General features: G+C 40.0%; 3 protein-coding genes across 3 annotated transcripts; all 3 read left to right on the forward strand.

Annotated features, from left to right (window-relative positions):
* Positions 1-55: 55 nt before the first annotated feature.
* Positions 56-6,538, forward strand: RB195_002397 (uncharacterized protein; the record flags this gene model as incomplete). The annotated part of the gene is made up of 11 exons (XM_064199642.1): positions 56-157; positions 635-779; positions 1,765-1,887; positions 2,401-2,528; positions 2,975-3,042; positions 4,106-4,183; positions 4,237-4,344; positions 4,397-4,513; positions 5,211-5,316; positions 5,461-5,545; positions 6,309-6,538. The coding sequence occupies 11 exons, from the start codon at positions 56-58 to the stop codon at positions 6,536-6,538; spliced, it is 1,290 nt and encodes a 429-aa protein (XP_064055523.1).
* A 4,875-nt stretch (positions 6,539-11,413) lies between these two features.
* On the forward strand, positions 11,414-17,373 carry RB195_002398 (uncharacterized protein; the record flags this gene model as incomplete). Its single annotated transcript, XM_013444296.2, has 14 exons — positions 11,414-11,459; positions 12,345-12,433; positions 12,962-13,067; positions 13,146-13,295; positions 14,049-14,182; positions 14,796-14,900; positions 15,029-15,096; positions 15,170-15,295; positions 15,351-15,465; positions 16,098-16,232; positions 16,300-16,383; positions 16,486-16,649; positions 17,091-17,176; positions 17,237-17,373. The coding sequence occupies 14 exons, from the start codon at positions 11,414-11,416 to the stop codon at positions 17,371-17,373; spliced, it is 1,545 nt and encodes a 514-aa protein (XP_013299750.2).
* A 1,383-nt stretch (positions 17,374-18,756) lies between these two features.
* RB195_002399 (uncharacterized protein) lies at positions 18,757-26,323 on the forward strand (the record flags this gene model as incomplete). Its single annotated transcript, XM_064199643.1, has 14 exons — positions 18,757-18,838; positions 18,963-19,051; positions 19,925-20,030; positions 20,099-20,248; positions 20,323-20,456; positions 21,089-21,193; positions 21,249-21,316; positions 21,392-21,517; positions 21,735-21,849; positions 23,577-23,711; positions 23,767-23,850; positions 23,906-24,069; positions 26,029-26,114; positions 26,187-26,323. 14 exons carry the CDS (start codon positions 18,757-18,759, stop codon positions 26,321-26,323), a joined length of 1,581 nt encoding a protein of 526 aa, XP_064055524.1.
* Positions 26,324-26,724: the final 401 nt, after the last annotated feature.

Consider the following 26,724-nt stretch of genomic DNA (forward strand, 5'->3'; position numbering starts at 1 on the left):
CTTTGCTTCCTGGTTCCTGGAGAGTGGTTTCATCTTCCCTCTGAAGAAATTTGCTATGATAACTGTGCCAGTTCAGGAGAGATCCTCCGTTATTTCGAGCAAGCTGGGGTGCTCTCAGAGTAATGAGAAAGAACAAGAACAAAGCGAACTCGTCGAAGTGAGTTGTCATGAGTCTACGACTCTTACGAACCAGTGAACACACACCACGGGGAACACGCTCAACTCGGCCCCGGAGCTGGGCCCAGCCACTAGCTGTTCTGCACTGTTGGATTCCCAGCACATCATAACTCCGCAACTGCCCACTCTCACATAAATCGAGTGAAATCAATTGATTGGAATAGATCAACTGATTACTTTCGCCCTAATTGAAGCTGTTTGTGTGAGATGCCATGCAGTTTCTGTCCTCGCGGACTTTGTTGTTTCGATTCTTTCACTACCAGATCGTCATTTACCTTTTTCCCTTTAGAACATGACTTTTGCATAGTTTATTACATTGTAGTAGTTTGATTGTTGCATTGCTATAATAGTTTAAATGTTTCGTTTGAAAATAAATTTCGGTTGGCTGTAATGTTGCCTCATGTAGGAGTTAGGGAAAAACAATTTAGTGTACATATTTGTATTTCTTGAATTTCAGATGGGAAGATATATCAAAAATCCCTACGTAGGTAAGGAAGCCACTGCTTCACAAGAAGTAACTGAAGAGTGGTTAGAAAGAGCCGTGAAAACAGTTGCTGATCAAATTATCAACAGACAAATTGACGATGAGGAGATGCAGGATGGTGAGTGCTCATGATATGACCTGGGTTCATTTCGGAACTTCTGCGCAACGATGCTGGTCCTTTTTTTACGTTTTGTTAGACTACACAGGGCTAAGTTATGGCGAAAAGAGTGGAGGGCACTCAAGACTGCTTCAGTCGAACTGCACTGCTCTTATTTTTCGACGCTCTAACCTACCTTTTCTCTTAGTAAATTTAGTTTACATGTCATAGATCCTCTAACACTGATGCTTAGGCCTTCGTGCCCCGATTGATTCGATTATTTACTTCGAGAAATAAGGGCGCCACTGAGTGTTCCCCTGCCCCCAACTACATTTTACCCCTAAAGTCGTTCCTAACTGTTGGACAGGTTGCACAGATTTCCGACAATTAGACCCTTCTCCGTGAGTTCTGCTTTATTATTAGAGAGGAGATACTTAATGAGTTTCCATTCCACACAAACGCTACCTACGTTCTCCTTCAGACGTTTATGTTCGCCTTTGTTGCTTTGCTGAGAAAAAAGGAATTTAGAGCTGGAACTGCTAAGGCTTTAACTTTTCAAAACTCCTCTAAACTGTCTTACTGGATGTGAATAGCTTACTGGATGAGCCATACTATGTAGTACTTTCAAAGAAGAAAAGGAACCCTAAAGTGGCGTGCGAGATGCATTCTGCACAATCGCGATTTGGCAATTGAGAACGATTTTTGTGCTCTAATGAGCAGTTCGACAAAAGCAGTCTTGAGTGCTCCCCTCAAACTAAGTTTCGCTTTTACGTTACACTTTGCGTTACACTTACGCCACAAACATAATCACTGGCGATCGCAGTTTCATTTTTGAGAAGTATCTGTTGTAACGAGAAAATGAAATCGGCATTGTTGTGCTGAAGGTAGTGTGGATCCGATGACGAAGTATAGCACGGGCTGCCATATTTTTTCTGGTTATCCGGTTGGAGACGGCCTTCATAACTCTCGTTTTCTTCTAGAATAATTCTAATTTTGTACATTTCAGTTGGTCCTTACACCGGACTATCTGGAGTTGCATTTGCTCTGAACAAAGCGTCACCAATAGTGGGTTCGACTGCAAGATCCACTGCTGAAGAGTGTTGGCGCTATTGCGAGCGAGGGTCGAGGAGTGCGTGTTTGTCTTTCTTCCTATGCAGTTTCGTGTTTTCCTACTGTTGCTATTTCCAACCAGAGAAATATAATTAGTTGATCGAAATAACATCTTTTCGTAGCAGCTGACTTTCTTTTTAACATCATCTTCCTTTTTGCACCACCCTATTCTAGAAAAGTATTGTTCTTCACCTCCAAGCTTAAGTGTTTTACGTCAACTTTAATAATCAGTGGCAGTTGGTTTGCTGCAGGTGTCGGAGTTGTCCACCTTGTGAAGATTACCCTTATCGATTACATTTCATGACAGATACGGACGATGAGCACAGAGCAACCTCAACAGATTCTTTGAGAACTAAGTAGCGAAGTTAACAGAATACGCCTTATACGGCTTATGCCGTGCGTCGGTATTGATGAGTCTGCTTCCTCTCTTCATATTATCAATATAAGGTGTTATCTCAGTAGAGCAGTCTCACACGAACACTTTTTACATAATATAGTGATGTTTTCTTCTTATTTTCCAGCTTTGTTATAGGATCATCATCAAGACAGGCACGTTTCCTGTGTGGCGATCTTGGACTCTATGTTACTCAGATGGGCGAACCAGATCAACGGCAAGCTCTTGTCTCGAAGATTGAAAAGCTTGCTGATGTTCTTGCAAAGGTTTGTGATTCTGTCGTTCAGTTGATTTCTGCTACCAGTGCTGCCGCGAAATTGATTCCGTTTTCTCCTAATTTTTTTTCTCTTCAAGATACTTTTCAACACCAAGACAAATTTGCCCCGCTGAAATTGTCATTCTGCTAACGTCATGTAACTCGACAATTCTAGCTAATTTGACTAACTTTTTATTTTGATGACCAAAATAAAAAGATAGTCAAATAAGTTTGGTGATTTTCCTTCTGTAAGTGACTGTGGACGATGACGAATGGAGAAAAACTTCGCAATACTTTTCGTACACTTTATTACATTACAGATATTTTGTAAAAGTGCCGAGAAACAAAATTATTTCGTTGTTGCCCTTTGAGGAGTTTCTTCGGACTTTGAAGTGTGAAATCTTATCCGTATAATCAGAATTTCCCTATAACACCCTTTGGGGTTGAAGGTTTCAGGAGGATTATCCGAGTGATGAGATCTTGGTTGGACGTGCTGGCTTCCTCAGCGGTGTTTTATGGATTAGGTGAGTGTATATTAAATCTAGAAACGGTGTCTGCTTTACCGGCTAAATGAAGATAATCTGTGAGCTACAGTCGGGTCAAAACGACATGAAGCACGGTGTAGTTGTACAAGCGGTCGGGATGGAGCAACACGGTTTTCGACCGCTCGCAGGCCGTCTGCTAACGGTCTGGTTGGCAATTCGCCAAATGTCGCCAACTGACGTCAGCGGGGTCGGTATTAGCCACAATTTTCTGTTTGTTTTTGGTCTTTTTACTTTTCTATCCGATTTTTCCTCTTTTATTCTTCTTTTTTTCTGCTTTCTTTTTTTTTTCGTATTCTTGCTATGCTCGTTGGAATTGCTTTTACTTCTGCTTTGCTTTGTTGTTCTTAAATTATTACATTGCTTTTGCTCGCGTTTCGCTTTTGAAATTTGGTTCAAAATTGTATTTATTTTTATTTTAATGTTCTTTTTTTGTAAGGAAGAAAGGGTAGGCGAAGAAACAAAAAAGAACATTAACATAGAAATTGAAACAAGAAACAAGAAACAAATTGAAAAAGAAATATAGAAAAAAAGAAAGAGAAGAAATACAGTTTTGAATCAAATTTCAAACAAGAAACATGAACAAAAGCAGTGCAATAATTTAAGAACAATACTGATACAATATAGATCTCTATAGCAATAGCAATTCCAACGAACATAGCAAGAATACGAAAGAAGAAAAAAAAAGCAAAAGACGAAAACGTCAGAAAAAAAAAGCAAGGAGAATGAAAACAAACAACATTTGCGGCCAATACCGATCCGGGTAAAGTCATTTGACAAAATTAGGCACACTGCCAACCAAACCACTCGCAGAAGGCCTGCGAGCGATCAAAAACCGTGTTGCTTCAGCGCGACGGCTCGTGCAACTACGCGGAACTTCATGTCGTTTTGACCCGACTATACCTGTTTTGCACTTTTGCTTTCCTTTTTTCTCACCAAGGCTTATTTTTTAAATGAAAATTCACAGTTATCACAGGACCGGTTTTAGATATTATCCATAACATTATCATTTGCTTTCAAAAAATTAAATGTATCTTTTTTCCAGGAAAACTATCGGACCTTCTCTTATATCTAACAGTTGCATCCAAAAAGTATTGTCGGCCATGACGCTTTCTGGTAGAAGGTGATTTTTGTATAGTTTTTTGTATTTTAAGCCTGTGAGTCGTTTTTTTTTAGGTATTCTTTACAACGGAAATCTCCATGTCCACTAATGTATGAATATCATGGTACTGAGTACCTCGGAGCTGCCCATGGGCTTGCTGGGATTTTGCAGATGGCATTGGGGTAATTCTGTTTTTATCTCCAAGTGTCATCCATAACATTAGAAAGTCTTCAGTTTTTATGATCTTCTGTCGGATTCCGAAGAGCGTGCAGTTCATGAGAGCGCTGACTGGTTGATTTCTACGCAAGATGACGAGGGGAACTTCGCGAGCAGCGTTAAATGGATTGGGAGGTACTGCAGTTCTCCTAGAATCTAACTTTCCAATTCTTCTAGAATCTAGTTTTGAAACGAAAAGTCGTCCTTTTTGTTTTTTTACCCTAGCCACCAATCTTTTTAGAGTACCGCATTTTGTTGAGCCTACAAGAATGCCACATGTTACCTATTAGTTTTTGCCTGGAAGGGGCACACTGCTCTATTCGAATTCCAGTTTGTGCGCAAAGGTCGTTCTTAACTGTCAAACGGCGATAACTCAATCGACAGTTCATCACTGGAAAAGAATAGCTGAGTTATACGGGACCAAAGCCTAAGCATTAGTCTTCGAGTATCCATGACTTGTAGGTTAAACTTACTAAGAGAAAAAGGAAGATGGACCTGGTACTACCAATGCTTTAATTTTCCAAACTCTTCTAGCATACTTACTGAAAGCGAATAACTTAGTCTTGGTCACATGGTTTAGTACTTTCAAAGAAGAAGAGAAACCGAAAATGGCATGAGGAATGGTTCCTCCACAATCTGCATTCGACAGTTAAGACTGATTTTTCTGCTCCAATAGCGATTTTCTGTGGTCCAAGTGCAGTTCGATTATAGCACTGTTGTGTACCTCCCTCAAAATACCTTAGCACCCATTTCTAATTCATTGCAACAGTACTATTCATGTTTTATTCTTTGATTGGTTATGCACTCGTCGTTCAATTCCTAAAAATTTAAGAGAAAGAGGTGACGACCAGTTAGTTCATTGGTGTCATGGAGCACCTGGCGTCATACTTTTATGCTTGACGATGTGGAAACGTTATGGAGATCAGAAATACTTTAAGGTATATATATATATATTTGCTTACCTCGGTGTGTATTATATATATATATATATATATATATATATATATATATATGCATGCATTTTATTTTGAATTATTTTCAAAATTGAATTGATATCTTCTGATCTCGTGTGTCTGGTTTAGGCTGCGCTACATGCCGGCGAACTCATCTGGAACAAAGGTGTGCTAAAGAAGGGACCCGGAATATGTCATGGTGTTGGAGGGAACGGTACGTTAATGCTAATACCACGCAAATTGTGTTTTTTATTACTTTACGCAAATCATAAAATCCCTTGTCAACAAGAGTGATTTACTGCGGTGGTGCAGTGTTCTAATGCCATGGTCAACTCATACCAATTCCGATATCATAGAAGCATATTGGTGGCAGTTGGAGGAAAGTTCCCACGACTGATAAACCATTCCTATTCTTATCTATTATCTTTCTGATGTAATTTTATAGGATTTAAGCTCTTTGTATAGTTGTTTCTTCTTTTAGTTCGGCCCAGTCTTGAGGATTGCTAAATACGCGTAACCCATCAGATATACATGATCCCCCCGGAGATCGAGAACTTAGCAAAAATGCGCAGAACAGAGGTTACTTATAGCTTAATTCTGGACGCAAGAATATTTGGAACTACTATCTAACCTTAGAGCTTATCCATAAGGCAATGACTCAACAAACAAACAAACAAAATCTTTTAAAGGAAACTTTTGTTTCATTTCCTTATGATTGCATTTGTTTCCTATGTCGAGTATTTTAAAGTCGGTCCTGGTATTTAAAGGTATTTGAAGCTTACTTCACTCTATACCTCTCTCATTTGACAATGAAAGGGGGTTGTGCAGCAAACACACCCTTGTCTAAACATGAGAATGTTAATTTTACAAGCTTTGCAAACTGAGTAATCTAGTCTGGTCGGTTCTGAATATTACCAGTGCTGAATGAAACATCGTGATAGCCTATGAAAAATTACTCTTTCTTTAATTTATTGCAGGTTATGCACTTCTCATGTTGTATCGTGCATCCGGTGATGAGGAATGGTTGCAACGAGCACGATGTTTTGCACTGATGCTACTGGACAGGAATATTCGAGCTTTGCAAAGAACTCCAGACTCACCTTTCAGCTTATTTGAAGGTTTATCAGGGGCACTTTGTTTCCTTGTCGATCTCATGCCTGAAAACATCGACAAAGCCCAGTTTCCACTATATCCAGTTCCATTTTAATCAGTTCACATTATTTCTTAAGCCGATTTGCTTTCTATGCATCCAAACGTGCATGTTTTTCTTTTGCACGTGTTTTTACAAGATGATATTCTTTGCTCGCGTTCTCGGTTCTTTTTTAACCTAGTTCATCCGGTTTCTTTCAACAGGTTTTTTTTTTTATTGTGGGCCTATATCCAAAAGCTTGTTGTAATGCTATAGCATTAGTGGCCGTATATCACAGATGCATCATTTGGAACTCTACGACATGACGTCATTTTTTATGGCTATTTATTTTATTGATGTTTGATATAAATCTATGTATATTTAGTGTTTCCTTGTAGATGCGGAACACTTCAGAGTGCAAAAATAGTAGCTCGGTTACATAAGTTCTTTCTAATGTAATTACTATTTTTAGTTCGTAGATAATCACTCTAAATTTATGTTCTGCCTAGTCACCTTTTTTCGCGTTCGACTTGCTGAACGGTTAGGATGTTGTCTCTGAAAGAGGAGGAATTCAGCAAACAGGCAAGGTGCAGTGTACAAATCGCAGTTCCTTGAAAACTGTTGTGTAGTTTTTGCTACTAATGCTTACGAACTCTTCTTACCCTTTGAGTATCATTTGTCAGTTACAAAGAAAAGACTCGCAAGTGAGTATTTTTAAGTTTCATAGCGCCATTGTTGATCCGGCGATCTACAGCAACGAGCGTTCACTTTGAGCACTCTAACAAACGACCCTAATATAGACTCGAACTCTCTTCAGTTGAGGGAACGTTTTGAGCGCTGGTGATTTTGCTGGCACGCGTGAGTGTCAAATCGCGAACAATTCTGCTTGTACCGTGAAATTATTGATTAAAAACGACGAAAATGATGTAACGTGAGCTCGGGGAACTAGGATGTTTTTAGAGAGGGGAGAGCTATGCTAATCTTCTACTGTCAATGCAGATTGAGTTAGTAGTAGTGAAAGCTGATAGAAACTTCGGGATCCCTGGAATGAAAATTCCATAACGTCTTGTTTTTGACTGGAAACGTCGACTCCGGCTTCGATCTAGTTTTTTTGCTCAGTTTGCTTTTCCGAAAAATTCAGGTAAAATGTTGGTAAATACAGGAAAATCGAGGAGATGTTCTATTGAATCCCGATATAACAGAATTATTTGGTTTTACAATGCTTAGAATGGAGATTTTTAGCTGGGGAGATCAACTGCTGGCTATCTTTTGAACTGCCCAGGCTTTTTTCTCAAACGCTATTGTTATCGCAACAAAGAGGACTTGGGCAGAAAATACCAAACTGGTTTCCTCTAATCTTCAATTCGCTCTAGTGATCCCTGGTTACTGGTCTTAACTGAAAAACAGATTTTTTGAACCAATATTACGAGTTTTACGTAGTTCCTCAAATTATTGCTGTGTTACGTGTTATCCGATATAAGTCTGTTATGATTGCATCACGGAGACGGCATCTTTTGTTTTCATACATTTATCTATCTATTTGAATGTAGAATTCAGACAGATTAGTTTATATAGGTTAAGTAATGGCAATGAACGAAAAATACATACGTTAATAAAATTATATGTTTATATTGGTAGTGAACTATCTGAAATCCGAAATGATTGTGAGCAGCCCAAAATCCGCACTGAGCTATTTCAAGACAGTCAGGCATAGTTTCTTATTTTTTTAAATTAATTATTTATTTGTGACGAGTATACCTAGGCATTTTATGTAAATAATCCAAAGAACCATGATTTTATACTGCAGAATGGTCGTCTCTAAGGGGTCTAATTTTTCGAGCTTGCCAAGCTTCGAGAGTGAGACATATTTCTACAGTGTGGATTTAATTTGCAATCTTAGGAAGTCAAGGACGAGATTGAGTTCTCGTTTTTATTGCTGTTTAATGCAGTGCACTGCCGACCTTGAAGAAAAAACTTTGCATTTTCAGCTGTCACAGATGACCTTCTGAGAAAAAGAGCTCGCCAATCTGTTTGAGTTTGCCTACCGTTTGGATGCTTTCTGTAGGGTGATGAGGCGCTTGAGCGGATAAATCACTAATGGCTTTGAATTTTCCAGGCTCTGACGAAGGCGATAACGCCGAAACGTTAGCCGTTGTTTAATAAAGACGACCAATACCAATCTTGGCTACAGCTCAAGGAAATCAATTTAAAACTCGCCAATCATTGAAGAAGTGGACGTTCAATTTGCCAGAAATTTATTTTGTTGAACTCGATGTCTTTAACCATATTTTTATCGTCCAGTTCGCCCATGACGTTCGTAGAAAACTAGTTTCCGTTTACTCTTTGCTCATATTGTGGTGGAGAACATATTGTTGAACAATGTTTTCCAGTAGGATTCGGATTATGCAAATGGGGCATAGTTTTGGTTTAGAATAGGCACAAGTTTTTCAGCTTATAATATCCTGACTGTATTTTACATGGTCACTCCGTATGAGACTTCTCGATTTGTTCTCGCATTTTCTCCCTCGCATAGTCTACCGCAACCATCTGCGCTTACGTCAGGAAACTTTCTTCTTTCCAAAATTCGTAAGAAAAAAAACACATGTACAATTTTCGAAAACTACGGCTACCATTCGTAACTAACCATAACGTCGAAGTTACTCATCAATGGAATAAGAAAACACATTGGTTGTTGAAAAAGATCCAAAAAGGGGGTTTCCAGAAAAGTGTTTATTGTAGTCACTACAGTATCCCTAACATTCCTTCCGATTCCATCAGAAAGACCAGCTTTCTTCAAATGTGATTCCCCGAGTCAGATAGTAATCTCTGCCGCATGCGAAACAGTGCTGCTTCTAAAATATTTGCGGACTGCAATGGGACGTAGGAAGAAAAGACATTAATGACGTGGAACAAGCGAATTATTCAAAGCAAATTAAAATTATAGTACGTCTTGTTAGGGAAATATTTCGTGTAAGGGATAAAGGGAAACGTGAACTGCGTTGATCAATCCCTATGGGATACGCCTCGACTTAATTCAGGAGCGTTTGAGGTTTATGAACGTGAGCGTTCAGCCTTGCAATGATTTGTGAGGGCGAGGCAAAGTGTCAGGTGAGTGGTTTTATCTCCCCAGGCAAGTCTGGAACCAACTTATCGACCTCCGAGGTATGGAGGGGTGGTTAGCACCATCACGGTTTCGAACCATCGATCGATCGTGCAGTCACAGCTGAACCTCAGCTGACTGCGGTACACTTGGGTTTTTGGGGAGCGTGTAGCGCAGTCTACGTTTTCATCCTGTTTCACGAACTACGGTGATTTTACACCAAACAGTATGGCTCTATGAAATTTCTCATTTTTAGTAAATTCTGGGTGTAGCGCGATTGATAGGAGGTCCCGTTGTGACTGAACGACCGATTGTTCGGAAAATTGCGTATTCCACAAATGGGGTAACTCCTGCTTTTCCAGTTAATGGGCGATGTAAAAGTTTCGAGTGTCTGTGTTTTTTTTTTGTCATTTCTTCACACAAAAAAACAGACCCTTGATTATATATAAAATTTTACGTAGTTCTCCTTCGTACAATTTCATAAAGGCTATAAAGTGACCGAGGAATTCTTCTGGATCAAATAAAATCTCTCATAAACGAATTTCGACTTCCACACCTCCACTGTATACAAAACATTTTTTGTTTTTTCCTTCTATGTAGTTTATACCTTCATCTCCTTCTCCAAGCACCATTACTCTTCACAGAGCTGCTCATTTCGGTGGCCAATGCATCATTTTTGTGCTTTTCTGAACAACTAAATTCGTTCGGTCGATTCTTGGTATTGATTATAATCCCAGTCATTTTTTTTGTATCGATCAATTATCCCATTGGGTGTAAGATGATACTTTGCCCATATGCAACAGATTCGGTGTGCTTGTTTACTTCCGGACACTTGATCTTCTGGAAATATTTCATGCTGATGTGTCTGTGACTGTTCTTCCCAGAGCTTGTACATATTCACCTTTGAACAGCACTCTGAGAACAGCCCATTAGTAGTCCTTCAAAACTACGCCTTCACACTAAATTTGTTGTTTTCTAATAAATAGGGCAGTATTCTGTGATTTGATTACAAGAGTCCAAAAAAGCTTTTTTTGTTATTCAGTACTAAATGGTTACTTATGGCCACGTTTCTGACACGAAAATCCGTTCTGAATAATAGCTTCGTATTCTGAAAGGTCACTGATCACTCGTGCTATTACGCATCTTCAATGACTCAGTACAACATTTTCATTTGATTTTTACTTATACGGATCTTGCAGATAGATTGTGGAATAGTAGAAAGGAATAACAATACGGATGTTTATTTTGTTTTTTGAATTACATTTACAATTAGTATTGGGTTTTGTATGTTTTGCATATACTGGAATTGCAGTTGTTAGCAGGTTAGAAGAATTTTCTCCCAAATTTAGTCCACATATGCCGTCACCGTAAAAGAACAATAGATCTTTCCAGTTCTAGAACTTGGAAAAATTGCAGAAATAAAATGAAATAAGAAACCATTTTTCAAATCATTTCAATTTTGGAGTCAAAACCATCGTTCACTTGTTAAATCGTATGAGAGTAAGGATAAAAGGCCCTCATACTCTACAATGTGGCCCACGAAGAAGTTCAATAAATAGTCCAACTCTGAAGCAAATAAATCCTGAAATAAGATCTGTAGACATTTCTATTGATCTACTCAGATGCTACAGTTTTGTGCAAAGACCGTGTACATACATTGGGTAACTTTTTGGGTTGGGCTACCTACATTGGGTAACATCACCAAATAAGAATTTGAACTGTTATTTAAGGAAGGATTCGATCGAAGTCGGCTTTTCTCAATTTGATCTACAATTTTCCCTTTTCTTATCATTCAGCTTTTATAGCAAACATCGTTCCGCAGGTGAAATCTGGTGCTTGCGCATTTTGTCGGAATGCTGTTGCTGATTCTTTTCTTTGGATTATTACAACATGGCAGAGGTCAGTTATTTAGCAAAGCATCATTCCTCTAAGGATTTCTCTTTGGATTTTGGTTCCTGCTGCCGTATTTATTCATTTGTTTATTGACATAACGTAACATATACCAGTAGTGGACCTAAAAATACAAACGTATGTGTCCGAGTCCAAAAACTTAAAGTTCTACAAACGGAGAAAAAGACTGCAACTTGTCGATTGTCCAGGTGAAACAAGAGTTAAGATTGCTAACACTCGGCTAATGTTTCGGCGTTGTCGTCTGGCCCTGGAAAGTCGGAACATTTGTAACGTTACCTCTCAAATGTTTCATCCAGAACGAGTCTTCATGCCATAAGACACTACGTCTGAAACCAGGAACCTAAAGAGCACAAGTGGTTGCGCTTACCTAGGCAGCCGCATTGGCCCGATGCTAGCGGACCTCCGCGATAGAATCACTCCTCTAATATTAGCTAGGATGCGAAACACATATGACCCCGTAAATGGAAACCCTCAAAGGTCTTGATGTAGAGCCAGCTCGTCGATCGCGCTTCCGCACTCTTCCTCTCTACTCATTTTTGGACTTTTAGCGAAACGCCTCCGAAGCTCTGCGAACCACAATTTCAGTTATGATAGGAAATATGGGAAATGTTCTGACTTCCAGGCGAAGGCGACGGCAGCTGTGATAAGGAGTGTTAACAGTTCTTGCCCTTGCTCTATATTGATAACTGCAGTCATTATGCAAAAATTAGGGAATTTCTAACTTTTACGCTGAAAGAAAAAGGATTGCTTGAAATGAGTTCGTAGAAAAAGTTGATTTGGTAACTTGCAAAGACTGGAATTGTGTTCGCAGGAAATATAGTTGTTTACTGTTCTCTTTAGATAAACGACAAAACAAATAAGCTTGTACTTCAGCTGATCGTCCATGTGCTCCGAAAACGTACAAGTCTAGTGATCAGAATTTGGTATGCGTATGCAATGCAACATACTGTGATGATGTCGAGGTATGTCGCAGCAGTGATATAAATCACTGGTCACTGGGAATGATCAAAGAACCACGAGTTACTGTGGATTATAAGAAATAGAGGTGAAGAGTACCGAAAGTCAATAATTTGGCTTTGGGCGGAGTCTAATCCGAGCAGGCGTCGCACCACCCCGAGTGAGACTAGTAACGCGGACAGCAAATATCCACATACAGTTTAAGTGCACTCCTGGGCGTTGGTACGTTACGTACGGTAGTTGGTACCTACTACTTCCCTAACGTTGCTGCGCGTGTTTGATTGGAGCGCACAGGCGAAGAAGGAGCGCTTGTGTTGCGCAGGCGCGTCGCAGTCGTCCAGGCAAAAGTAGCGGTCGGTGACTGCAACACACCCCAACTTTTAGTGCGCTGTCGGATCCGTTGAATCTGTTGTTGACGTTCGCTTTGCGCGCGCATGGAAGATCCGCTCACATCCACTGGAATGATATCAAAAGATTTCTTGACTGCAGCTGTAACTTTTATTTCAATTTTGGAGATGTAGATGCTATTCCAGCCGTTAACTGGTATTGAGAGTGGCAAGGCTGTCGTGTACGTATCATCACTGTCTGGAAAGCGTTTTGAGAAATCGACGATTCCGGTCACTAAGAATGCAAAAACAGGTGGATTTTTCTTTCCATTTACTTTCTCCCGTCTTGAGCACTAGCAGAAATGTCTCGATTCAAAAGAACTGTGTTCAGGCAGCGTCGACATAACGGTTGATGCCCGTCAACAGTTTCAGACAATTATTGGTTTTGGTGGTGCGTTCACAGACTCGGCTGGAATCAATCTTGCGTCGCTGAGCGAGCGAACGCGGAGGAAGTTGTTAGAAGCGTATTTTAGTGAAAATGGTATGTATTGGTGTGGGTGTGTTGTTGGTGGGTCATTAACACATGTAGTTTAGTAGTACATTCCTAACGATACGGTGCTCTTAGATATGGTAGATGCAATATTTCTACGCCTTAGCACACTGTCCCCGTAGAACTTCACCTTGCACAATCCACTGGCTGCTCATAACCCAATAGTCACCTGATTAGCGCTGAAAACCGCGTCGCTTCGAACGTAGCCGCTCACGGCATATTGCAGCATAGATCGGACCGCTTTGACTCGACTGTACACTGTTGAAATCATGAGATCTTGTGTGATCTTGGATGCGAGGTTCGTAATTTTCGTTTCGTCAAATAATGTTTTGGAGGTCCTGAGGTTAAACGTATTTGTCGAGGGAGCCATTTTGTTGGTTTTTAAAGCGAAAAAGACTGAAGCAAGCCAACTCTTTAATTCGTCCCACTGTAACAGACACCCCTCTTACCAACTCGAATATTTGACATGGTAGGTCTACGTGTCTTTGTGGCCGAATGAGGGAGGGGTTTGGCTCGAATCCCTGCAGGACTCTCTTTTGGACCATAGGGACAACTAGCACTTGACTGTCAAGAACTATTCAATGGTAATCGCTCTACCAAATAATGAAAAAAAAAACAAATAAAATAAATAATGTTCATCGTCAGCCAACATTTCTTTCACAGTGGATCTCGCCTCATTCATGTACTTGTTATGTGGAAATTTTCGGTGTTTCTTCTGTATGTCAGTCCTGAATTGTCTTTAAGGTATCGAGTACAACCTTGGCAGAGTACCAATTGCTAGCACTGACTTTTCCACGAGAGAGTATAGCTATGCGGATACTGAAGGTGACATGAAAATGCAAGGATTTTCCTTGGCTGAAGAAGACTTCGATTACAAGGTAAACTAATTCTGTGCTTCTAATTGACGAGGACGGAGGAGTATGGCATTCAGTTAACACTGTGTCAAATCACAATAAAAAAGGCTGAACTTTTGGACAAGAATTCTCGACCTCGGTTTTAAGTCTGTATTCATTGTTCCAGGAATTTTCCTGGTGGAAGATCGCGTAGCAAGGGTATTTGAAGCGCTAATCTCGTATACAGGGTCCATTTTGTGCCACTGAACGCCCCAGTGAGGAGATGTTGCTATTCCTTTTCTAATTTTTGGAAATGCAATCAAATGTGCAGTCTTTTCATTCTCAAGACTTCATTATTTCGAATTTCTGTTTAGAAAATCCTTCGTTCTTTTGTGTCTAAGTGACTGTCATTTTTCTCATGCTTGTACACTCCTAAGGATAATGTTCCCTCCTCAACCCACACACTCCTTTGCGCCTCTCGCCAGCTCTACTTCCCTTTTTCACTCGTCTTCTTTGTGTATCTTTCGGATTTGTTAGAAATATCCTTCCCTTCTTGCATCTCTCATATTTAAGTGGTCATCTGAAATTCCTTCTTTTTAATACTTCTAAGGGAGCGATGCTGCATCCGAAGACCTCTCAGACGAACTAATGATTCCAGATTCCGTACATTTTGGCAGCAATGAATCTCACCGGTGGCAAAATAAAGCTGTTTGCATCACCATGGAGTGCACCAGGTTGGATGAAAACAAATGGTCGTATGAAGGTGTGGTGATGTGTTTGAAATATGGAAGGGCTTTGAATTTATCCCATTGTTCTTTGAAATATAAGAAATTTCAATTGTTTGTCTCCCAACGTTTCGCTCCTTTGCTCTGAAAAATTTTACGGTTTCAGGGTGGAGGAAGTTTGAAGGGTGAGGTAAATGGAAAGTATTATCAGTCGTATAGCACCTACCTTGTCAGGTCTGGCGAAACATTGACAATGGGCATTTATTTTGCTGATTCTCCTTCGAACATTCTTTGAATGATCTTCCAGATTTTTCGAAGAATATGCGACGAATGGTGTACCATTCTGGGGCATGACGCTGCAGAATGAGCCCACATCTGGTGCATTTCCATTTTATGGATGGCAAACCATGTTTTTCTCGGCTAGTATGCAACGGTAAGCTTAGACGACTTAATCCTTAGACCGCCACTATTATTTTGAAGTGTTGCAGGGATTTCGTGAAAGGTGTGCTTGGACCCATGTTTAAAAACAATGGAGTGACAAAAAATTTAAAACTGATTGCGCTGGACGACAATCGACTGTCGTTACCTGTGTGGGCGGACATAGTAAGTGGAACTTCGGCTCATGCATTATTTTGCTCACTGCTCGCGATGTCGTTCCTAATCGTTTCATTTCTCTTGATGGGTTTCCATGAGTATGACGGATAGAGAGGTGGTGCCCTACATAGAGTCGGCAGCCCGAGATTTTTTATTTTATTTTTTATTTATTTTTTGATTTTATTTTTTTTTTGAGATTTTTTATTGAGAGAACTTTTGAATGAAAACTCCATTTCAAACACAAATTTTTCTATTTCTCAAAATATTTCCTTGACGTTACCTGTTCGACGCTGACATGGTCTTCTAGTCTGCCAGCATGTGGAGATCATTTTAGTGAAAACTGGTCCTCACAACTTCTTACGATTCCCATGGGACTGGGAGTTGATTTCTTTGATCTAAATCTATCTTGGGAGCTGCACAAGATTGTGCATGTCAATCTGTGGACGAAAAGATGGCAGAAATAACTTATCCTTTCTTCTTTCTGAACACTACAAAGGGAAAAGAGATAAGTACTTTTCTTTTGCCAGCCGTTGTAAGGCTATACTTTTGAACTCCCGCTAGGAGCTGATCAAATTTCAATCAAGCAATCAATCAGAATTCAATAAAATTTCATGAAGACATGATTTTTTCTCCTATTTAAGATCTATGACGATCCAGAAGCAGCAAAGTATGTAGATGGAATTGGGATTCACTGGTACCTGAATTTCCTCATGCCGGCTAAAGTGCTCACAACAACATATACAAGGCATCCAGAGAAATTTTTACTTGCCACGGAAGTAAGCATTGTGTGTGAATAATTCATCTGTGATTTAAATGCGTTTTTATGATCCCTTACCTTGTTAGGCTTGTGCAGGATCCACCATAATTCGTGGTCCAATCATGGGAGATTGGTACAGAGCAGAAGAGTATGCTGATGATATCATTACGGTATTAACGTTGCCTTCTTTCAAATCTCAGAAACAGCGGCATTGCAGTGTCACTGATCACCGTAAGACGATATATCTGCTTGCAGAATATTTTGCATTCTAGGACCTGAACAATTTTGTATCCGGGTGGACGGACTGGAACATTTGCCTCGATGAACAGGGTGGTCCCAATTGGGTTAGCAATTTTGTGGATTCACCTATTATTGTCAACGCCACAGCTGATGAGTTCTACAAACAGCCCATGTTCTATGCTCTGGGACATTTCAGGTGTGGATTTTTCGTAAACTTCAGGAAATTCCTGTCTTGAACAACAAACTAGGAACACTGCTATTGGAGTTAGTGATTCCAAGTGAGTAAGCAGCAGAATAAATAATTAGTATTTTTGAGCATTTCGGCAATATCAGAGTTTATCTTCATCCCTTTCAAAAAATCGTCCCTCTACTCAGCACAGAGATGCATACCTGATGACCCCACCTTTATGAGATGGACAACAAACAGTTCTTGTAGATATTCACAGTGAGCTGTCATCTTTCTATTTCTTTTCCACTCTCCATAGTAGACCTCTATTCTCTTTCTTTTCCTCTTTCCTTTCCACATGCTAATTAATGATCAGCGAACGAATTCCAACCTCCTTCGCTTTATGGCCCGAACTGCAGTAATATTGTTACCAAATAATGTCGAAATATATGAGCTTTTTCGTACTTTCAGTAAATTTATCAAAACGGATTCTGTGCGGATAGCCACGAAAATCGAAGGCAAGCGGGATATTCTTGTGACTGCTTTGGATTTCCAAGGTATAGTTCTCTGACGTCGAAGCAAAATATAACTGTGCTCACTTTCTTTCGCTTTCATAGGTCGAAGAACCTTGGTAATCCTCAACCAACGTAATACTTCACGAGACGTGTCGATCAATGACTTCGCGACAGGACATCACCTTCATCTCACCGTCGACTCACACTCAATCACTACTGTATTGTGGGATAAGCAATGACAAATATTATGTACTTGGTAAAGAGCTCCAACTTAGGAGTCGAGAAACGGTGCTGACTTAATTTTGAATTGCTGATTTGCGGATAAACTGCTTCAAATTGCTGACTTGTGTCTGCTGATTTATAAATTTATGGGAGTTCATTGCGACGGAACGGAACGACGCACGATCCAGTATGTGTGGAAAACTAAATATCGAAACTAATATATATATATATATATATATACATATATATAGGAATAATAACTAATGTATAATGTAAAAACTAAATCATCAGTTAGAGGTCGGGTATTCGTATGATTACCCAATGAGCACTGCTCTTACCCCGTGAGCAGGCGCTGACTCGGAGCGCATTCCGCGCTAGAAAATTACTTGCACTACTATTATTGTCATATTGTGCAGTACTTTCTTGAAAAGTGAGTTTCTGCGGATAACAGTGAATTTTTTGGTAATGTTGTTTTGGAAAAATTCTCTGAAATTCTCGTCAGGGTTGTTTTTATGTTTTTGTGCGCACTTCCTACCTGTGCTTTAGCTTTACAACATAATTTCAGCTTTTTATTTAGTTCGTTCTGGGATGTACTCTACAATGAAATATGTGCAAAAACTCTTGGATTTTAAATTGACCATGTTTCTGGCACAAATGTTCCGTCTAGAAAAAAATAAACTATGCCGGGTCGCACGAACCCTCTTCTCGTTGAGTGTGTTGAAATAAAGAAAACATAGTAATCAGATTCTATTCCTGGACGTTTTGATCTCATGAATCCATGTGCATGTTGAGCTGGAACTGAACGGATAAGCGAAAGCAGATCAACAGTGAATTCCTGAGAATAATTTTTAACTATTTTAGAATAATTTTCACGACTATTTTGACAAAAAAAAATGCAGGATATACATAAAGACACAAATGAAGACACTCAGAAGAAGCTCGTGTGAGGTTAAGATGTTATGTGTTTTTTTTTCTGCTCTACAGAGCGGGAAATATCGTTGATCTCATCGATTTCTTTAAATGCAACGAATTGTTGCCATCTCAACAGCCCTCGCAAACGCTTTAAGCGCTGTGTGCTTTATTTTTGTCTCATTTTTACAGTGACTTCTACTTTCTTGTCTTGTGACATCGATGAGGTCCAGAATACAATTTTCCTTTGTTTCTGGTTATCCTCACAGAAGTTACTATCGCGTTGCTCATATTGACTAGTCAAGTATATAGAAAAACTCATCCTTTGCTCTTAGTACCATCACGTGCATGTCCCAGTGAAGTCCCATCACTCGGAACTATTTCCTGTAATTCGTTTTTCGCAAATTGTTGAGGTTTTTTCGATTGCAGGCGGTTTCCTCTTTGTAAATAACTGAAGAAAACTGAAACACTAATAAGTCTACAGGTGTTTTATGGCTGCAATGGTTATATCGTGGCAAATATGCAAATATTTCAAAATAATTTATTTGGTCATTTTATTTGAGTTTTCTCAAGGTGAATTCTCTTTTTCCGTTTCTCAGTTATATCTACCACATGAATGAAAGCGTTTTTTTCTTCAGGTAATCTATGGTTATAGAAATGCCTTTGTGTTAAATTCACAAATACTTGTTCATTATAGCCGATCGTCCATGTGCTCAAAAAATCTATGGATTCAATAGCAACAATTTAGTATGTGTATGTAACGCAACCTATTGTGATGATATCCAGGTAGCCTTTAAGGTTATTTGCAGGAATAAAATATCTAGGTTTATGCACGCATATCGCCAAATCATTAAAAATTCCACTTCTCTTCCCATTTGTTTGAAAGCATTCGGAGAGTTAGTTGAATTCTGGAAGCGTCAATTCCATGTAAGTTAGTGCTGCCTTTTGTGGGACTATTATTACATCCTAGTTAAACTCTGAACGGAGCCGGTTTAGTCTTACTACGTATGGAATTCTAAGACAGTTCAACAAGAAAGAAGAATATTTTCCACATATTTTATCCACAAAAAACCCGTGACACCAACATGTTTTCACGAGCTTCTGGCGCTAATAGCGCCGCACTCGAAGCAAGTTACCGTTGAATTGAGTTGAGTTTCGAGCTCGAAAATCAAAAAAGTAGAATGTTTTCAAAAACGTTTTTCCTAAATGTTCAATGGTCAACTAAAGGGGGTGTGTAATTGCTACTCAAAAATTACAATTGAAATTATATGAATCATTTCTTCAATTGAGCTCACATCCGCTGGAAAAACTGGTAGTTGCCCTAAGTGACAGAAATAATCCCTGTTTTTGAGACACCAGACTATTTACTACCTGTACAGAACATTCTGTTATTATTCTAGGTTATTTTGTTACTGTTTGTTTTCAGTCGCAGCGCAACTACACGTAGTAGTGTTCCAGTCGAATATGAAAATTCGAACTTATTTTTAAGAAATTCGATTCCTTCATATGACATTTGTATATATGGAACTAGAAATGATTTAATTTGATGGTTTAGGAGAATGTTTTAAGAGATGCTGCATTGAACTAGCACCAACAATATCTATTTTTGTTTCCTTTCTTTCATTTTTTCTTAGACATACTCTAAACGGATCTCTTTAGCCAATTACTTATATCCCAACTAAGAAAGCTGTTATGTACGTTTCTTCGATGGCTGGAAAACGATTTAAAAAATCAATAATTTGCATTGTGAAGAAATCTACCAATGGTGAGTTTCCCTTCAAGTTGTCACATATGTGGCTCTGCTCCGAGAGGTTTTACTTTGAACTTTACAAGGTGCGGTGAGAATTGACGTTGACGCGCGCAAGACCTATCAATCAATAATCGGGTTTGGTGGCTCGTTCACGGATGCTGCTGGAATAAATTTAGCGTCGTTACGGCCAAAAACTCGTCAAAATCTCATGGAGTCATATTTTGGAAAGAATGGTGAGCCATATGCCCTGCTCCATATCCAGATCCAGGAGAAACAACATCTGAGATCTTTCAGTAGGAGAATTTAGGGATTGAATACAACCTGGGAAGAGTGCCAATAGCAAGCACAGACTTTTCGACAAGAGAGTACAGCTATGCTGATATTGATGGAGATTTTGGAATGAGCAGGTTTTCGTTGGCGCCGGAAGATTTCAAGTACAAGGTACTATTTTACAAAATTTCAGACTTAATTAAGTTCAAGTTTTGGTCAAATGGAGGAGATCATTTTGTACAGTAGACGTAGCTTATCCTTTCCTCGGGTGAGGCTCCCATACCATCAAGTTTCTGAGGTGTTTTGCTCCAAAAATTGAAAGGTAGGGAACGTTCATACAGATTTTGTATAATCTTACGGTCCTTCAATTTTAATTCAAGATGAACTCTATAACCTAGGATGATGCATTGGCTTTATCAATATTCTTCCAATAGTAAAAGGACGGATAATTCAACAAAAAAATTTGAAAATTCACAAAGATAATCAAGAGGAAACTTGGAAAACTCCTCTATTTCATCCTTCCATTTTTGGAAATGAAGGCATCTGGTCATTCTGTGGGAGAGGTTTCAGGTCCTGGTGAAGTATTTTAAACTCACTTTTGCAAAGTGAGCGAAGCGATCCTCCAAAGATCGTTTCCGACCTTTTCCAATCGAAAGAATACCACTGAACTTAATGAAAGCCATGGTGCATCCAGCGACTTTTGAACGTCTAACAACATCTAGCGTTTCAGATTTCTTCCAGCGATATCTCTTCCAGGGCACATATATCTTTCCTTTGAAGCTTTGATGACAAAGATCATTTAGATTCCGTACATACTTTCTGCTATAAATCTAACCAATGGAAATATTCGTCTATATGCTTCTCCGTGGAGTGCACCCGGGTGGATGAAGACGAATGGTCGAATGAAGGTTGTTTTTCTACATAAAAACCGTAATCTTAATCGTTACTCGTGTCGAATTGTAGGGCGGAGGTTCACTGAAAGGTACAATGAATGGCGAATATTACCGTGCCTATGCAAAATACTTTGTGAGGTCAGCTCCCTGCTGGTTTGAGATTCAGTGAAGTGCTATCCCATAACCTTTCGACTCTATAGTGCTTTTTTTTAGATTTTTCGAAGAGTACACTAGAAACGGCGTACCATTTTGGGGTTTGACCCTACAAAATGAGCCCATAGTCGGTGGGATACCACTTTTTCCATGGCAATCAATGCACTTCACTGCTGAAATGCAAAGGTCTGTGTGAACGCCACCACTTATGTTCGTGCGGAAGGCCGCGGTGCGTGTTATTTCGGTTTGGACATAGCAGAGAGAGCTTGTTTGGCGTACTAGAGAGAAGTGGATGCGACGCGGCAGACGCACCGCGGTCGCCAGAACAAATATGAATTTATAGCGACTTCTGTAATTGGTAATGCGTTGTCCTCCGGGTGATCAATGATCGTAATAACTCCAGGGATTTCATGAAAGGCACCCTTGGTCCAATGTTGAAGGAGAACGAAGTAACCCGAAATCTGAAGGTGATGGTCTATGACGAGAGTAGGACGTTGTTGCCTCAATGGGCTGATACAGTAAGTGTTGAAGAATTTCTTTAGGTTTCAACTCCAGTGATATTTGATGCCGATTCAAGCAAATCTCATTATAAGATAGGAGTAGATAACTGGTGGTAACTGGGAACTCTTCGTGGGAACGGGTTCCGGGAACCAGCATTTCGTTGGAAAAGGACCATTTCCACATGAATTCCGGGAAATGGAGCTTATCATGGTTAGAAATGAATAAACTGTGGTGAAAAACGGAACAAATGAATAAACTGTACAGAATCAAGAGTGGAGAGGGGGAGGAACCAGCATTTCGTTGGAAAAGGACCATTTCCTCATGAATTCCGGGAGATGGAGCTTATCATGGTTAGAAATGAATAAACTGTGGTGAAAAACGGAACAAATGAAGAAACTGTACAGAATCAAGAGTGGAGAGGGGGAGGAACCAGCATTTCGTTGGAAAAGGACCATTTCCTCATGAATTCCGGGAGATGGAGCTTATCATGGTTAGAAATGAATAAACTGTGGTGAAAAACGGAACAAATGAATAAACTGTACAGAATCAAGAGTGGAGAGGGGGAGGAACCAGCATAAAAAATTAAAATAAAAAGGGAGGGAGACCAGCATTTCGTTGGAAAAGGACCATTTCCTCATGAATTCCGGGAGATGGAGCTTATCATGGTTAGAAATGAATAAACTGTGGTGAAAAACGGAACAAATGAATAAACTGTACAGAATCAAGAGTGGAGAGGGGGAGGAACCAGCATTTCGTTGGAAAAGGACCATTTCCTCATGAATTCCGGGAAATGGAGCTTATCATGGTTAGAAATGAATAAACTGTGGTGAAAAACGGAACAAATGAATAAACTGTACAGAATCAAGAGTGGAGAGGGGGAGGAACCAGCATTTCGTTGGAAAAGGACCATTTCCTCATGAATTCCGGGAAATGGAGCTTATCATGGTTAGAAATGAATAAACTGTGGTGAAAAACGGAACAAATGAATAAACTGTGCAGAATCAAAAATTTCTGGCTGAAAGCACTAAAAAAAGTTTAAAATAAGATGTCTGTTAGCTGGAAATCGACAAATAATCGTATTTTTCTATAGGACACGCATTTTATTTTGAAGCACCTTTGGCAGAGCAGAGTATGTATGAAGTCGCTTTCAATTCAAACTGTTCCAAGCAGGGCTGATGAGTACTGTGGGAAATTCGCACAAGCTCAAAAGCAGATGTAGATCCCCTGCTCTCATTGTGTACGGCATTCCTGAAAATCAGCAGAATGACTTGATTTGATGGATTCCAGCCTAGACAAATCTTACCATTTGGGTTCGACGCGGGTTTTTTGTCCTCTCTTTTTTTCATATTTTGCGCACTTGCATAACTTTTAAAGAAAAACTCATAAAATTCTAGCTAAAATAGTAACTGACTCTCTCTTCATCTCCCATATTCCTGTTTGTCTCTTCAACGGGGACGTCGTGTAATTTATAATAATTTTGGATAGTAAGCGATTTCCCTCATATTCGTAAATCAGTTGGGACGGATTCACTTCCCACCTGCCTATTTTTGATCTCTTTATGTATATTGTATGTATATCAACCAGACGAAATACGCTTTCGATTGCGGCAGAATAAAGAGAAGAGGAAGTGGATCAGAGTAGGAAAAAAAAACTTTGCAGTTACTTAGAAGAAAAATCTACTTTGTAAAAAGACGAAGTATTTCAAAGTACTAGTTTTCAATATGCAGTTTATTCTACTGTTGAGGTTTTCAATGATCCCGAAACATCGAAATACGTTGACGGTATCGGAGTGCATTGGTATCTTGATACTGTTATACCGGCAAGTGTCTTAACGACAGTTCACGAGCGGCATCCGGAGAAGTTCATACTTGCCACAGAGGTGATGTTCAAACTTAGTTGGACTACTCTGCGGAGATACAGTAAACGAAGTCTAGGCTTGTACTGGAGCTTTCGTTCAACGAGGACCACTAATGGGTGATTGGGGTCGAGCGGAGGAATACGCCGTGGACATCATTACGGTAGCGGATGAGGCAAATTGTACTGGGAATTGCAAACTATAATGTCTCATTTCAGGATCTAAACAATTTTGTGGCCGGTTGGACAGATTGGAATCTTTGTCTGGACAAGGAAGGTGGTCCGAATTGGGTTTACAATTTTGTGGACTCCCCCGTCATTGTTAATGGTAAAGTGGACGAGTTCTACAAGCAACCAATGTTTTATGCCTTGGGACACTTCAGGTGAGTGCTTTCATTTTAAAGGCAGCGTACCACGACTTCGATGGGGTGAGGGAACCCGCGGGAAAAGTTAAAGAGAGGTGCAACTTGTTGATAGTCGAATTTAAGCAACAGCCAAGATTGTTAACAAAATTTACTACGGCTAACGTTTCGGCGTTGTCGCCTTCGTCAGAGCCTGGAAAGTAAGAACATTTGCAATATATCCTCTCAAATGCCTCCTCCAGAACAAGTCATCATCCCCTAGGATATTACACCCGGAAACAAAAACCAAAAAAGCCCAAATCGTTGTGCCTACCTTAGTAGCCGCGTTGCCGTGATGTTAGCGGATATCCGCGTGGTGCTATCGCTAAATATAAATATATAAAATAATAATAAATATAAATTTTGTTAACAATCTTGGCTGTTGCTTAAATTCGACTATCAACAACTTGCAATCTCTATGCCAAGATTCAAGGAAAGTCGAACTTTCGCACTTAAAGAGAGGGCTGTGATTTGGGAGATCCGCTCATCTCTCCCTAATCGCCGCAGCACACGGCCTAGAAACTTCTTCATCCCCTACAAGGTATGAAAGAATGCCGCTTTATGTATCCCTATGCTCCGGTCCCCTCAGCAACCTATTCATTGGCATCACTTTCATCGGATTCTGAGAAGCATGACCGATTTTTGACTGCTCCCACTTGCATGCGGCGCGTTAATAATTATTATTAACTTTACCATCTACTCATGCTTACAATAGGAGTGATGTTGCTTGAAGAAATGATCATTCCTAGTATAAGCATGCGCTGAAGAAGCATTTCATTACATTTCCTTTCTACAAAAAAGATGGAAAGAAATTTAATCCCGATCCGAATAAGAGCTTTGCGATTAGGGGAACGTTTTGGAGGAATGTTGAACAATGCTTTTCAAAATAGACTTATACCCAGAGATCGCATCGTCGATCGTAACTTCATCGCCATCTCGTAATCCAAAAGAGGGGTGGTTGTTGAAAATAGAGAGAGGATACGTTTTTCATTTGATTGTTTTCCGAACGCCTTATAAATCGACCTATTCGCATATACTCTCATTCGTGGTATACCGTAGGTTTAATACAGTTATTTATGATGCATGATGAATGATAAGTCATTGAAAAGAATTGGAAGATGCGTTGGCTGTGTCGCGATCTCGGAACGTGACGATTTATTAGTGTTTACGCTACTATCTCCGTTCCTTGCATGGTACATATGGAAGGTTGCCCGCCTGTGTGCCATTCTTGCTTTTGTAAATTTGTAAGTGTGTATAAAACCACTTTGTCATGTCACTTTACGAGCACAAACCGCGTGAGAATTGTTTTCTCTGGGTAATTTTCCTAGACGACTGCTGTAGAATAAAATGAAATAGTTGCGAAACCTGAGGAGTGAATAATAAATAGTGATGTAAAGTATGAAAGTTGTGTAGCGGTAACGTGGGTAGAAAAACCCTCAAGAGCGGAATTATATTGAGCTGCCAGGGACAACTTACTCGCAATGCAGTTATCTTACGACTTAAACACGAGACCTCCTGGACGTCTTAGGGGGACCTCGAACGTGGAAGCGATGCTGAACGTCGCCTCACAGCTTCGAGAGCGGCTGTTTACCGTTTTCTCATCAGCGACTCCACCTCTTCGGAAGTTTTGGTTGGGTAGTATGCGAGAGGTGGTTAGTCCGATCGAGACCGCATTAACTACATGTGGCCCCCAATATGACAAAGTCACCGATTGTTTTTCAGCACAAGAAGGGGGATTGGGATGTCCAGAGCCAGGCTCGCACGTCTTTACGGAAAAAGGGCTAGATGACCTCATTGCGTAAGCGACGGGCGAACTTCAAAACGCTGCAACAGAATAAGTGTTCAAGACAACCCAAACAAATGGTCTTAGAGCTTGATAGTTGTTGTTATCTTGGTGATGTCGTCTCAATATTTGTGCAGAGTGATCTCATTTTCTTTGAGCAAGTTCATCCAAAGGGACGCCGTACGTATAAGCACCACAATTGTAGGCTCAAGGGACATCATCGCTACGGCTGTCACACATAAAGGTATTGTAACCGTGCTATAGATAACGACACTTTGCCCAGTAGTAGTTATTTCGCAGAAAAATCTTTGTTCAGGGAGAAGAACTCTGGTGATGATCAACCAACATGCTTCAATGCATACTCTGACTATCGATGACATTGAGACTGGCCATCAGCTGCGGCTCACAGTTGACGCACGATCGATCGTTACTGTAGTGTGGGACAAACAATGACAGTAGCCACTATATTGATCATATATTGCTTATTGAGTATTTTGTTAGAAATTTACTCTTTGAGAGTATAAAGTGGATTTTAATCTGTTTCCACGCTACCACGCTACCTTCCAGGCTTTTGACGGAGACACTTACAAGGCGCAGGTGTCGCCACCGATCCTTGCTAAGGCGGCCGCGATTTTCAAGCAGGTGCAGGCGGAAGAATTCGCGCAAAAAATGTGTGCTTTGTGACAGACGCATCGCGGTCAGCGTGACCAACAAATTTGCGGCAACTGTACTTATGTTGGAGCAATTAAATTTAATAGAAATTGATTTGAGCCTTTACAACTTTCTCGCAGCAAGTTCTGTGTTCTAGTTTTGCTAGAGCGCTTAGATGTTTTCGGAAAATCGGTGTAGAACTA

The sequence above is a fragment of the Necator americanus genome, chromosome IV (genome assembly GCF_031761385.1).
Source record: "Necator americanus strain Aroian chromosome IV, whole genome shotgun sequence".
Classification (NCBI taxonomy): Eukaryota; Metazoa; Nematoda; class Chromadorea; order Rhabditida; family Ancylostomatidae; genus Necator; species Necator americanus.